Below are 15,893 nucleotides of genomic sequence, written 5' to 3'. Positions count from 1 at the left end.
AAAAATTTAAGAGTGATAGTCATCTTTGGCGGTGAAATTTTTTAATTTTGTTAAAGTGAATAATGAAAAAAATTTGAGAAATGTCCCCAATAACGTTTTTTTATATAAATTGCATCCCCAAATTGACAGTGTCTACGATACATTAAACAGTGTTGGTCATGCATGTTTCCATACAAAGCACGGAATACAAACAGAGTGTTTTAACCGATCGAAATTTATTAGCATTATACTTATTTATTCAATTTAAAATGATAAAACTTATCATGAACTTAACTTTCCTTTTTTGTAAACATCGTTACAACAAGTGAAGTAACTGATAGCGAACAACATAAATCCTGATAAGACTGCGCAGACGCGCAAGCTGGTCTGGATCCATGCTGGTCGCAAACCTATTAAGTTGGTTTTGTCGTGACGCGGCTCATTTTATATTCGAGTCGATGGGATAACAGTCCAATTGGGAGCATTTTGCAGTTGCGCGATGACATGGTATCCTACCATTGGCTGTTTAGTAGCAAGTCCAGTTGTGCATATCGCAGGCCTTTTCAAGTTCTGCGAATTTTGTCAAAGTTTTGCACTTATTAATAAATATGTTTGTTTTTTAAAGTTTAGTCCGGACTTCCTATCTTATACCATGATTGAAACCAGTGAATGTATGTCTTTCGATTTAAAATATTACGCAAATATTTATTCAAAGATCAAAATCTTACTTCATATTTAATTAATAAGCTTTTAAGGGCCCCCGCATGATTTTATACAATGATTTTCTCCCTGTGTTTTTATTTGAGTGACAAAAATTGATAGGACAAAAGCCATAAGTCGACTATTCTTTTCGACTTCCGTCTATAATCATACATTGTCAGTGAGCTCTTGACATATTCATCGAGATAATTTTTGTTTATTTTAAAGTCTTTTTATCACAAATCTTGGCGTCTTTTGATACTTTGTAAGTATATATTTGATACTTTTAAGTGGACTTGATAAAATATTCCTAATTTAATCGAAATACATACAAATCACGAATACCCCTGTATACATTTCTTTTACTAAATGATAATGTGAACCGTTCTGATGACAAAATAAATGTCGAGTTGAATCAGAAAGTAAAATAAAATGATAGAGATAAACAAACAAACCTCATAAAATATCAATGTTGCGACACGCTCTCACATTGTCAAACTCGAAATAAAGCAGAGATATGATAAAAAAGAAATTTAGTATGAATAAAGACATATGAACTGAAATTGAAATAAGAGATTGATTGATTAACAAAATATGACCACTTCAGTCTATCCCTTTCTAATTTTTGATGCATCATGGATCATTTTAAATCAAAATTGAAAAGTTCGCAGTAAACTTTCTTAAACAATGAATAGCAAAAAGATTTCATTTTCGACCGTCTTTACATTGTCAGTACTTTTTTGTTATAGAGTAAGTTTGTATATGTTAAATCTTAAAAACATCTTCAAATAAAAACAAAATGATACAGACCTGTCTTGCTATTGAATATTTTATTCTTGACTTTTGTTCCTGAATAGCATCTGAATTATTTTGGCCATCCAAATTTAGAAGAATTTAACTGTTAAGTTATTTTAAACAAGATTGATAAAAATAATTTGTTGAAGTAATTTCTTTACAGTCACTAGACTATGATAACTTGTGGATTTCAAATTTCTATTTTAATAAGTTCGTGTATTTTATTATATATATTGTAAATTTGCATATTTTTGGTGTGTACCGTAATCATGGATAATAGAACTTAAAACAAAAACACACACAAACCTTGCCAAAAATCTTACATAGTTTATACTTAAGTCATTTCAATTCGATTGTGTTGGAAACGCTTACCTTATTAGAACACTCTCGAATATATTCCTGGAACTAACAGTACTAAGCAATGAGTGAAGAATTTCTTGCTTACGGAAACAACGGATGGTCCGACCCGCGCCACCAGCAGTCTTAAATTACAAGTCGTTCGCATTAACCACTCGGCCAAGCCGTCACTGTAGTTATTATGTAAAACTATTCATGGCCATCATAGTCCTATTGTTTTGCACAGTTATCTTGTTATGATACTTTGATTTTATTTATTTTATAACTTGGAAAGAATATAATCTTTTTTTCAATTGATAAAAGAAATAAATATTGCACGTCTGTTATCGTTTTTCAATCTTTTTAAATAATGTACCAACCGATTATTCAATAGTCATATTTAAAAAAGTGTGCCTTTTGAGGCAAATTATTTACATTAAAAAGTTTGTTTTACAATTGTTGACTTTTAGAATGAGCATTTTTACGAACTCATGTCCACATAGAACACAAAAAGTTTGAGTTCTAATATAAAAAAAACATTGGATATTTTTTGATTAACTTTATATGTATTATTTCACTTTACAAAGAAAACAAATTTTGTATACTGTATTTTTACTTCTTTCGATTTTTATTTATTTGAGTCAGTAAAAATGTACTAACAAAAGCATTTGTGACTCAATATTGAAAAAAATTAATACAGAACACAAACGTAAATGTACTCACCAAATACAGCTTTTTAGATCTGTTCATACACTTACAATATTATGATCCTAAAATATTTTATCAATTTATATTTACTCTACAAATCTTGACAAGCCTATTGAACTTTGTATTAGCTTGTCATTAGATAAGTGAGTGCCAAATCTGAAAATTGGTCGTCAAAAACACTTGTTTGGTTGATAATTTAGTACTACGAGTGTCTCAGTGTTCAGGTTTCGTGTGTGATTTGAAAAGGGTATCTAGGCCCCCTTTATAGTTATCAGTCGAGAACTTTGTAGAGTTTTGAAAAAAAAAACGAGGCGTACGAACTGGTTCTATAATAGTTCGATACAAGCATGATTTAAGCCTTTTTTATCCCGGACTCTAAAACTATAGTTTAAATAACTTAATATCAAGTACCATCAAAAAGCTAAGGTTTGATGTGGGGCATGGTCGAGAGGTTAACGCGTCGGACTAGTAATCTAATGATCGCTAGTCGCATGGGTTCAAACCCCGTCAGGGGCAAGTCGTTGTTTCCTTCAGCAAGAAACTTTACACTAATTGCTCAGTATTGGTTGGTGTTCCAAAGCTAAGGTTTAAACATGAAGTTTTGAAAATGCAACTGTAAGCTAAGAAATAATGAATATCGATCTAAGAGCTTACTGGAATTCTAATTCAGGACTAAATTCAACTTTAGAATAATAAGCCTTAAGACAATGTTTCTTAAAAATGATCAAAATCGAAATACAACTCCTACCATTTAGAACTTTGATCTTCGAGATAGTTCGAAATCCAAAGCCAGCTCAAAGTTTGCATTTTACTTATTTTTGATCCCTTTGATGTCGTGGACTAAATTTGTTTCTTATTAAGATACTACTAACTTTGTTTAAAAACTTTGTTAATCAGGGTCATTTATTGGGGCGAATTTCAAAAACATTTTTGGAACTTGATAAGCTAACAGTTTTATTTAACTTCCTTTTTTATATTACTATTTGGAGAGTTTAAGCTGATGTACACAACATGTCATTCGAATAACGCAATCATGTTATTTTGTGGCTTTATGTTTAGAAAAGAAACAGATGCTTTCTACTTGTTAAAATACTTTGTTAAATGATACATACAGTGTGATATTGCCGTAATTTTTCAAAGTATCCCATTTTCAAAGGTCCAATTTCCAGGATCAACTGTTGGTCAATCATTATCACAGTCAATATATTGAATTATATAGTCAGGTCAGTTTAACCTGACAATGGAAAAATGAGCATAATGTCACTTAAACATTTTCGTTGATTAAAGATTCTTACCAGATGTTTTAAAGGTGATTTTGTATTTTCTTTACCTGAAAACATTAATTCGTAAATATGTGTCTTCGTATACATAACAAAAATAAAAAAAATTCGTTGTCAAATTGACCTGAACAGTTAAACATTTAAAATACAAAAAAGACGTAATGTAAGAGAGAAAACCGGATAAGTAATTTATGGAATGCTTTGGTTGAGACGTCATTTCTCCGTGACAACAGATCTCATTTTTTTTTTCAAAATTCACAGAATATGAACATTTTATAGAAATTTACACGGACAGCTCAAAGAAAGGTTGCAATGTAAGTGCAGCTTTCTGTATTGATAAAACCGGATAATGCATCTTAATTCAGTTCAGAAGCGAAAGCTATTGATCTAGCATTTTCATAAATTTCACAGCATAATGGTAATTAATTTGTTTTCTTAGATTCACCCTCCGTGTTATCTTCGATTAAACATCTAAGGTCTGATGATATTATAATTAAGAAACACTTTGCGATTTCGAGTCATTCTTATAATGTTGGATTCCAAGCCACGTAGGAATAATGAAAAGGAAAAAGTATATGTTTTGGCTAAAGAATCCTTTAATTCTCAACCAGTAGATTTATTTTTTCCTAAAAATGATTTTAAACCCTCAATAAGTAAACTAATTTCACTTGAGTAGAGATCAAATTGGGCAAAAGGGTATTTAACAAATTTTATAATATAAATCTTTGTCTTGATAAATTATTATTTTTATCTCTCATTAATCGTCGTAATCAAGTTGTTCTTTTTTATGCATAACTGGACATGCTAGAATGACACATTTTTATCTTTTAACAGGAGACAATGCTCCAGTTGTACAGCTTGCAATGAATATTTTATTGTCAAACATTTCGTTCTTGAATGCCATAGTCTTACACATGGTCGTGATATATTTCATAGAGTCAATTCACTTAGAGAACATGTTGCCTAAGTTCCATCCAACACCCTGATCGATTACCTTGAATTCTAAGATTTTACTAACACACTTGTTTCAACTTATTTAAGGTCTACTTATTTAAGTGTTTGGCGCGGTATGAGCAGTTATGTGTTAGTACCGCTGTAAAACTTAAGCAAACAGACAAATCGAACATTGAGTCTGATGGTCATTGCTGATTCAGAAATCTTGGAAAAAAGTAGTTTGTCATTTGCGAAGAAATTGGTAATAATTACTGGTTATATAATTATTTATCCAGGAGAGCCAGTTAAGGGGATCTACAACCGGAATATAACATAAAACATGTTTTAAACGCGGCGTAAAAACAGGAAAAAAAGCAACAAACAAACATAATCTTTATTTATCAACATTACTTTGGTACAATTCATCAAGTTATCAAGTAGTTATGCTAAATTTTATTTTCGCTAATATGATTAACACAATATTATGATATGACACAATAATTATTATATTAAAATCATGTTATTTATTATTTGCATATTTTGTCGGAAGAGTATGTTTTCGACAATGACAACCATTAACCAGTTTAAATAGACTTATCTAACTTATCAGGATCATAGAGCCTGTCATACTGCAAGCTGACCTGGCTCTATACTGGTGACAAAATTTAATAAATGAAAAAAGAAACAAACTAGCAAAAATGAACGTGATAGACTTACTCCCAGTTGATAAATTATTGAAAAACACCTGAGGACAGGATTGTGAACAATTTGGTGTAAGTTTGGACAAATAAATTGAGTGCCAGTGCTCTCTCCGTTTTTCTAGAATAGTCAATATATTTCACACAATGACTTTAACATGAATAGCGTTCAAACACTTTAAACTAAAATCGGGTTTAAGATTGCAATACACTTTAATTTTTAATTTAATACAGAGTATATTTCATATATAGGCCATATCTTTTGTCTATTTTCTGGTTTTAAGTACCCCAGAATTACACATGTTTTGTTTTAAGGGACACCATTAGGGTCTCAGACATAAAAACAAATTTTCGAGTCCAATATACATTTAGATGTAGGTCCAATAACTTGTACGCAAAATTTCAGGTCATTCGCTCACTCCCCTTTTCCAGAATATTTATTGAAAACGTACCAAATGAGCCAAAATTGAAAAGCGTTGCAACGCCTTTTACTCAAATTGAGCTAAGAATTGCTTTAAAAAGATTTTCAATTTAATTTTCAATTTTCAATGTATATCTAAATGTTTACTTTGCATATCTTTCTATTTAAAGTGCTCCAAAAGATCAACGTAAGAATTTCAAATTTTACGGCTCAAGACAATGTACAATGTAAAGCGATGAGAGTCGGCATTCTGTTGATGTACATTGTTTTGAATGTCCGAATATACATTTATGATTTATGAAGCACCAACAGTTCAACAATTAACCTGTATTTTTTGTTAAACAAGTGTCGAATATAACGTAATTAAATCTTGACTAGTTATAGAAAGAAATATATTTGCTAAAGAAACATTTTTAGTACATTGGTACGAAGTCGTTTATAAGTAGAATTATACTATTTTGACATTTCTGATTTATATTAAGATTATTAACAACATTATTTCTATTTATGTGTGATCCAGCATTGTAAAAGCAATCCGTTAGTCGTTGTACAGCTAGATGTATATCATTATTATCTAAAGCAGTATTAAAATAGTCATACATAGAGTCAAGACCTATAATTAACTTTTCAATGTATTGTTGTTTATTATTTTCATCCCATTTCAGTTTAGTATATAGATTTTCAGAGACATTACTAAGTACTTGTTCAGAAAGATTATCTTCTAATTGTGATGAGCACTTAATTTTAATGTAGACGGGCATGTGTATAGATTCAATTCGGCTTTCAACATCAAAATCTAAGACAAAATCAGATAATGACATATCAGACAAAATATAATCAATAAGACTAGGAGAATAATCAGTATAACATGTACAACAACCTTTGCCAGCATCGTTACCGATTCTGCCATTACATATACGAATCCCAGTAGCAATACAAAGCTAGAGCAATTTTTGGCCGTAATTATTTATAGATTTACCATCAGAATTAGCTCTAGGTAGCGGAACAGTATCTTCAATATAAAAAGTATCATTTAACAATGGATATTCACCATCCATAGCAATATAATCAGGGTTTGTGGATGTATATGCATTAAAGTCACCTAAAACAAAAATTGAATGACCCGGATAGTCACTTTTGAAAATAGCAAGCTCGTTTTCGATGATATCAAACAATGCACATTCGAATGTATGGACGAATTTTCTGGAAACATATAAACAAAACCAAATAGCATATTATGTTTAGATTTAACAAGTAGCCATAAAATATTGTGACTAGAGGATCTTAGATGTTTAATTTCTGCATAATGAAATATGATATTTTTTACAAAAACAGATATTCCACCTGAAATTCGTTTTGCATTTTTAGTTAAAGGTCTAATAACATCAAAACATGTATAACCAGTTTATAAAAACTCACCATAATTTTTAGCCCAAGTTTCTGCAAAACCAATAATGCTAAATGACTTAATATAATCAACAAAATCTGTTGAATCACAAAAACCGTTTTTTCCAGTCAATTTTCATGGTAAACCAGAAATATTCCGCACACCTAATTTCATAGCATGAAAATTAACGTCAAAATCAGAATTTGTAACATCATGTCCAATATTCAAATGTGGCAGTTTATTATTCAGACCTTGGCCAAAGATATAAGGTACACCGACCACAATCAGCTTATCATATCGAATAAACGATCTTTTGTTCTGCTTCTTGGAGATGTCGATATACGGAATAAAAATTTCTGGAAACAAAGTGATCCATCAGAAGCATTAATCACAACAAAATAACATAAGAATTGCAGACTCGGTTTAGTTGAGTCTGTACATGAGGGATAATGAATAAGTGCAACATCCCTCACGCCCCCTAGCACCGGCTTGAGCGGTACTCAATTCTCAACACTTTATAGTGTTGGCATCAATGATCCCGAAGGACCAGAAAATATAACAACATTGAAGTTAAGTACGGGGCAACTTTTTACGGCTGCCACACGGCACTTGACACCTGATTTTACTACTATGCAATGTATAGTCTTCATATACTCGGATATCGTCATAATCTAGTTGATCGCTCAGCTGCGTGCTTTAGACTTTCGGACTTGGCGGTAATTTTGGAGAATAAGATCTTTATCTTTTAATTTGTTAAACTTAACACATATAGAGCGAAGCTTGCGTGTGATTAAATGAAATGTATGAATACATACAAAAGGTAAATGCATATATGGAATTTAGACCCCACCAACTCCGTAGCGGTCATATGGCGACTTTCAAGGAAAGACATCAGGTGCTCACTCCTTGTATTATTTCATTCACGAGTGGGCACCGGAGTAGACCCAATGACGTTCTGTAAGCTAGCTTACTTACATGACATAATTCAAAGTTCCTGCCGGGATTTGAACCTACTGCGGTGATGAGCAAGAGATTAATTTGGTGTCAACGATCTTAACCACTCGGTCACGGGCGCATTTTTAAATGAACATTTAATTACAATTCTCAAGCATGCAAATTACCATGGCAAGAGAGGTTTTGTTTATCAAATATTTTATTTGAAAATGTTTAATAAAAGTATATTACATACAGTTCTATAACAAAAATTGACTGGGAAGGGCTTTATCTAATGTTGTAAGAACTTGTTGCCCAACCCATTTGCATTTTGATATATATTCATTATTTGTATGATATATTTGTAAACATGTATTGAATGCAATAAAATATGTTTAAACTAACAAAAATTGAAAAAAAAATAAAACATTTTGCAATTTGAGATTAATGTCTATGTTGAAATGTTACAAAGTATGTTATAATCATGGTGGTTGGCGTTAGGCATTATGCTGAAATTTATCATTTCATTTAAACATGATGCATTAAGAATATACGGAAGCGTCCTGGTAACAAATCATAATGATTCATTAAAAATAATAGCTCCTCCTAAGGGGTTTTAATAAAGAACTTAATTAAGACTTTATAGCTCCAAATAAGTAAGCTTTTATTTTCCCTGATTAGACTTTTTGACCTTGTTCGGAGTAACAAAGTCCTAATTAGGCTTTTACTACTAATTAGAAGTTAATTCTTGACAGAACATTAGGATTACACTTTTGTAAAAGAAAAGGCATGGAGCTGTTCATATCTTGTAAATAAAATACAGCATATTTTACTTCTATTTAAACCCGTATGTCTTATTTCCCTGTCTCATGTAGTGTATGACAACGTTGCCTTTGCCTTGTTGATCTTTTATTGTCCCAAAGTTATACTATTGCAAAGAAATATTTAAATGAGGTTATCTGTACTATGTCACTATGATAATATCTATTCTATATCTTTTCTGTTAGTTATGTTTTGTTTCAATAGTTTATGCAATGTATGCATTTGTATTTGTGTTTTGTATTGTACGTAATCTTTGTTTAATAACAACTGGTTTGCTCATTGATTGCGGACAATTAGAAGTATTATCAAAAGACGATATGACATTCCTAAAAAGGACAGACTTTGGAGTAAATGGAAATAATCTCGATGAGGGTAAAGAGTACCTACTACTAATATGAGATTGAAGAAGTCATATCGCGATAGCAAATATAACGTACATGATTGATGTATGAAAAAATGAATATCAAGATTGTTCGGTAGTTAATTTACTTGAAAAAAAGAAACTGTGCATAAATAATTATTTAATGAAATTCTGGTAAAGTTAAATTCCATATGTATCAGAAGCTAAAACTCTAGATGGTTAAAGTGTTTTATAATTTTACAGCTTGTTTGTATATATCTGATGTTTTTGACTCAAGTCGTATTAGATTAACTTCTCATTGTCAACAGTTTTACCATTACTGTCCATGAACAGGCTTAATTTAACTAACTGGGCCCGCAATCTTTTTTAATTTAATTGTGTCGTTTTAGACGGGCTTTAGATATTCTGTGTGTATATTGATTCTGTCGCAAAAACTACTTTTCTGTAAGGTTTTATATGTCAGACATTTAGGCTCCATTTGTCTCTCTGCATCAAAAAATGTCATTTTTTATTCATTGTAATACTTTAGTTTTTCTCAATTCAAGGTTCAGTTCAGCTTTTTCTTGTTCGTCTTAAAGCAAAACATCTAATATGACGTTACTGCGTATTTCAATATTCATAGTTACATCATAAGAAAGTATTTTGTGTGACACGCTGATGTATCAAGCAGACGTGTCAGAAGGAGAAGATGGCGTGATAGTGGCATGACTACATGACAAGTAAATTAAGATGAATGCATGTTAGTTAAACGGGAGAGGTGTAAGTTTCTTTATGAACAAACTGGCCGTTTCCATGTATTTGCTTATCAAAGAAATACACATTTACTGTTAGTACTGTTTAAGATATGTTAGTACTATCTTAGTTACGAATTGATAATATTTGAATCAAATTAATTTAAAAAAATGTTATTTATGATATTACTTAAATGAATTTAAATTATATGGCTGGCGTCAGTTAGGGTTTTTAGTTTTTTTTTTTTGTTTTTTTTTTTGGGGGGAAGGGGGGAGTAGGGAGTTGGCTTTTACTGACTGGCATTTCTTTTGAGGAGAATAATGCTGTAAAAAAATATTGTTATGTAGTGATATCATTAAAGCAAAAATCAGATATAAGTAAAATATAATCTTGAACAAATATGTTGTTTTTCGACCGGATAGCGCAGGTGCAACCGGGTTATAGTATGGTGAATGTTGGGCGAAGGGCGGGCGGGCGTGCGTGCGGTCAACGGCAGGGAAAAAATCGTTACAGTTTTCTCAGCAACTAATTATCACAGCGTCTTGATATTTGGTATACAACATTAACATGGTAGGATTCGGTTTCAAGTCTATCGCTCATCCACTTTCTATTTACCGACTTAGTTTTATTTTCGACATTAATAGTAAATGATAGGAAATTTTCGTAACTTTTTTCTCAGCAACTACTTATCACAGCCTCTTGATAGTTAGTATACAGCATAAACGTGGTCCCATACTGTGGTATTCGATTTCAGATCTGCCGCTCATCCACTTTCTGTTTACCGACGTAGTTGAATGTTCGACAAATTTTCGGCATTTATGGTAAATGGTAGAAAAAAATCATAGCACACAACCTCATGACATTTGGTATATAAAGGCAACCCGGCTTTTTCTGTCTTTGACTCATTTTTTTAATACATTGTTATTACAGCTTTGATAGATGACGATTCTTGTAAGACATTTTCCATTAATAAGAAATAAGTGTAAAACCTTCTGATTTTAAATCAATATTTTCATGGCAGTTCTTACCAGAATAGTAAGCTTTTCTGATAAAGCCTAAGAATATTATAATTATGCTTTTTCAATGCATTTCGGATAATTTAAGGCCGTTGCTTAAATGTTACAGAAGATAGTACTAAAAGGATGTATAGTAGGACTCGTTACTACGATAATACAATTTGGCGCCAAGTAAACACTGAATATGTTAACACAGTAATTCACTCGATTTTGTTTTCTCCTTGTACACAAACAATGATTGACTATAGAAAACAGGATCTATTCCAGTTATATTTGGATACTTTATAAGTGTATACTTGATACTTTTAAATATTCTCGATAAATGAGTATTCATATTTTAATCAAATATATTCAAATCACGAATACACACGTACAATTAGTAATATGAACCTTTTCTTATGACAAAAGAAATGCAGAGTTCAAGCAGGAAACATAACAGAGATGACAAGATAAACAAACAAACCTATTTATCACAAACTTCGTGATAAGAAGCATCAATTATCAAATCTTTGAACTTAATTAAAGAGTTGGTAAGCACAAAGATATTTTATTACAATTGCAATGATCATAAAATAAACAGTGAAAAAACTCATGAAATACTTCTTAGCAATAGCACAATGTTGAAACACGCTCTCACATTGTCAAACTCTAAATAAAGCAGAGATATGATAAAAAGTTAATATGAAGTTGAAATTGAAATAAAAGATGCACCTTGGTTGATTTACAAATTATGAGCACTTCAGTAATGCTTTCCATAATATAATCGTATGAAATAAAAAATAATAAAGTTCAGCATAGAGTCGTAAGGCAATCACCAATGATAGTATCAGACTTAATTGGTTGCATCTTTAATTAGCCATTAGTTTCTGTATCAATTTTTTGTTATGGAACAAGTTTGTCTATGTTAAATCTTTAAAACATCTTTAAATAAAATAAAGAATGATACAAATCTTTCTGGTCGTGGTATTTTATTCTTGAGATTAAAAATCATGAACATGAATTTAGCCATCCAAATTTAGAAGAATTAACTGTTGATTATTAAAAGAAAATGAAAATTCACACTTGTCAATTTGTAGTTAATGAGAAGACAAAGATGATTTGATAATATTTTCATCATTAATAAAGGTATTTCCAACACATAATTTCAACCCTTTTCCCTATCAAGTAGCTAAATTCTAACTGTTTGATAAATGACTATATTCAACGACATTTCGGCGTAAAAATATAAAATTCAAAGGGCTCAGACCTATTCACAAAAGACAGGAATAAAAATGCTCTTTCATAAATAATGATTACATGAATGGTTCTCAAATTTTCATTTCAATAAGTTTATGTCTTGATCAATTACCCTTTATAAAAATGACAAACACATCATGTTTTGGAATGATTATATATATGTTTATATACATCTTAATAATACAAAAGTCTTTCTGTGGTGAAAATGTTTCTTTCATGTGCGACTTCTTTCAAATCCTAGTTACACGTGTACCTTAGATATTCTGTACCTGGAAACGCAGGCGGAGAACAGGTAAGATCATAATGTAGAAACACGTAATCCTTCTGACACATGTGGACTAAAGGATGGCCGTTGTTGTCACACTGGACATATAAGCGAGGATTACAGTAGTGAGGATAAAGTGTCTGGACAATGCTGCCACGTCTGTGACAAGGATTGAAAGCTTCAGGTAACACACACATCATCTGTGTTTGATCCCAGAAGGAGCCGGAGAAACATTCTTCTTCCCATGCATTTCCTCGACTATCACAACGTATATATTTTTTTGTGCTGTCTGGGTGGGGAAAAGTAAGATTACCTGTAAAGTAAATATGCTTTTATATTTGAATTGTTCACTTTAATAGGATACGAGTGATATCGATAAAGAAACTAAATATTTGCTTAATTATGTTTAATTAAATAAACGAACAGAAACCTAATCACTGTGAATTTCAATAAATTATATCAGAAGAAATTATATTGTTTTATATTGGTTTTATCTTATAATTCGTCTCTCTCTTACCAGCTATGATATTTTCTTTTGAACAAGGATTCCTAAACATCTCGTTTGATATCGTACATGACTTTGAAAAGTTTTGGTTTGGTAATGCACACGAAGAGCAATCAGCATGAAAAACCTGAATAAAAATAAACAAAATATTTGTTGGAAGACATTAAATCGGAAATAAATTATGATTTTAAATAGATCGAAAATACCAAAAAAAATATACTTAAACAAATGATTGCATAAATTTGTTAGTAATGTTCCCATACTTCTGAAAACTTCTTTTTTCATTAATAAAATATAAAACAGTTCTTCTTATATTGGAAATGATTACCTCATTCTTTGGACATTGTGCCGAAAATGTTTTTCCTGAGACATCACATATCAAAAACTTATTGATATAGTCAGGGTGAGGAAACTTCGTTACTCCTTTCAGCACATTGCTTTTATTGCAAGGATTGTCAAAGTTCCAGTCCTCTGCAAGAGTCAAAGCTTTATCTTACATGTAAATTAAAAAAATTAGAGTGGAATTGATTTAAAAAAAAAAAGACGCAATCACTTATGCACTAAGAAATAAATACAGAAATAAGTTTGGCGATAATACTAAAGGAACTTTTATACTAAATGTACATTTTGAAAAAAGAATAGTTTATAGATGTCCTTATAATAGATTGACTTGTTATACTGATGATAACTGTACCTTCATAAAGTAAGCAGGGAGGTTGTTACAATTCTGATTAGATTTATTCATAATAAAACTAGTAATCGTGTCTTTATCACTATAATTAAAATTTTGACTTTATTTCTGTGCAAGATATAAGTCGAATAGCAATTATTTCAGCGACAAGTACCTTTGCAAGAAAGCGGTTTTTTGGTAGGTGGTGATGTGTTTGTAGTTGTATATTGAGCCCAAGTGTGATTGCAAGTTGGACCTACACTCGGAAGTGTGTTATTTGTATCATCCCACAGTATTAACGTAACATTTGTCGGTGTAGTCGTATAACCGTACTGTTTTTGATATTTTTGATATGGCATTTCTATTTCACTTGCCTAGAAGAACAATAATAAAATCAACATTATTATAATATGTACAGCAAGCCATGCGAATTGGCTATAACATAAACATGTTAGGATGATTTACAAAACGTGAAATAATTTTTCAAATGAAAATCTTGATTTCGATGTTTCCAAACAAGACATCACATGACCAATGGTTTTTTTATTTGATTTTAAATGTGCATGCCTAAGAAAATATTCTTTGTTTTATAATATACGTACTTCTATGGTCAAAACACAGAGTCCAAACTGTTGGCTGACTATTCCTGTATTTATATCTACATTCGTTGCAGCATAAATGACACCGGTGTGATTGTCTATAGCAAACAAGTCTCCACAACTGCTATCTGTGTATATGATAAAGTAAAATTATGAAAAGCTTTAATAGAAAACAAACACATAACATAAAATTTATCGTATTATTTTGTTATGTTTGCATTTTGTTTTTACAATTCAAAATGACTTAAAGCTGTTTTTGGAAGGATGGAAATCTTATAAAAATCCATAAAAGTAGCTAACTGGTAAAAAAACTCCTATTTATGTTAAAATTATGTTCTACCAGTGCATTTATATCAATTTATTTCACTTCTGCAATCAAATATTTAATTTTGTCCGTGAACAAGATAAATAAAACCATTAAAGTTATTCATGTTTATTACTACAATAAACTAATGAAAACTTAATTCATAAAAATTATAACAGCTGATGACTTACATAGAACAGAATAAGATATCTCGTTAGATATCCCTGAATCACCATCAACAGCGTTGACTTGAATTACACCAGTTCCCTGAAAAATTACAACTGTCCTATAATATTGTCAAATTTTTACAGAAAATTAAGATATTTTATCACATTACCGCTCAGAAGTTTTGCTTTTATTTCACTCCACATTCTATATTTTAATATTATTTTCAACAAACAAACTTAAAAATAATGATCATAGTTCATGTAGCTTTCCATGAAAGTGGCTGGAAAGTATTTACATAATATGCTGAACGGTGAAATAACAGTTTTCAATGCCATTCCCTTATTAGTAGGGCTGTTAATATGAACTCAATTTTAAGCATTCCACAATATTAATAATATTATGAAATTGATAATAGATTTTGAAAACTATGTCAACTAGAGTCGTCATACACATTTTCATGGAAATACATATTGTATATCATTTAACGAAAAGAACTGAATGGGATTTCTTAATATATAATATAATTATGTATTTACAAGCATGTTTTTTTTACACAATTTATGTCACCTGAATTATTTAGAACAGCAAGACTAGTCTTAAAATACATCGTTATACATAAGACATTTTAAGGAATTACATACACGTGTAATACGTCCATTGATAGCTTTTCTATATGTACCAGTGAAGAAAGGTGGTTTATCCTGCACGTCTTTAACGCGTATAATCAAATCAGTTGTTGCTGTTAACCCGCCGTTTGGTCCATTATCCTAAATATAATAACGTGAGATGAGCAACCTTGAAAATTATACTTGGCTGGGGGACGTGAAAACTCTTGATAATAAACAAGGATTCTCAAACTGGATATATATGTATTATAATTCTAACACGACACAGATACATTTACAATAGGCTTGTTATGAGTTTATAATCTTTGACTTTAACCAATAACGCGGTCGGCAACCAATGGTATTTAATTCGGAAGTTGCGAGCTAAATTTCGCATATTCAAGAAAAAAGTGATAACTGTAAAATACGTGAGAATAACCA

The 15,893-nt window shown here is 30.9% G+C and overlaps 1 protein-coding gene across 2 annotated transcripts in view; it reads right to left on the bottom strand.

Moving 5' to 3' along the window:
- Nucleotides 1-15,599, bottom strand: part of LOC132752379 (cadherin-24-like) — a gene marked incomplete at its 5' end in the record, with an annotated part of 59,657 nt that extends 44,058 nt beyond the window's left edge. For both annotated transcript variants that reach the window (XM_060742707.1, XM_060742700.1), the window contains 3 exon segments: nt 14,379-14,503; nt 14,871-14,946; nt 15,489-15,599. In XM_060742707.1, coding sequence (XP_060598690.1) covers nt 14,379-14,503; nt 14,871-14,946; nt 15,489-15,599 — 312 coding nt within the window.
- Between the last annotated feature and the right edge of the window lie 294 nt (nt 15,600-15,893).

The sequence above is a fragment of the Ruditapes philippinarum genome, unplaced genomic scaffold, assembly GCF_026571515.1.
Source record: "Ruditapes philippinarum isolate M1 unplaced genomic scaffold, ASM2657151v2 ctg649_1_1_1_1, whole genome shotgun sequence".
NCBI classification, from domain to species: domain Eukaryota; kingdom Metazoa; phylum Mollusca; class Bivalvia; order Venerida; family Veneridae; genus Ruditapes; species Ruditapes philippinarum.
The sequence above is the reverse complement of the archived record's forward strand: the minus strand, read 5'-3'. Positions and strand labels throughout refer to the sequence as shown.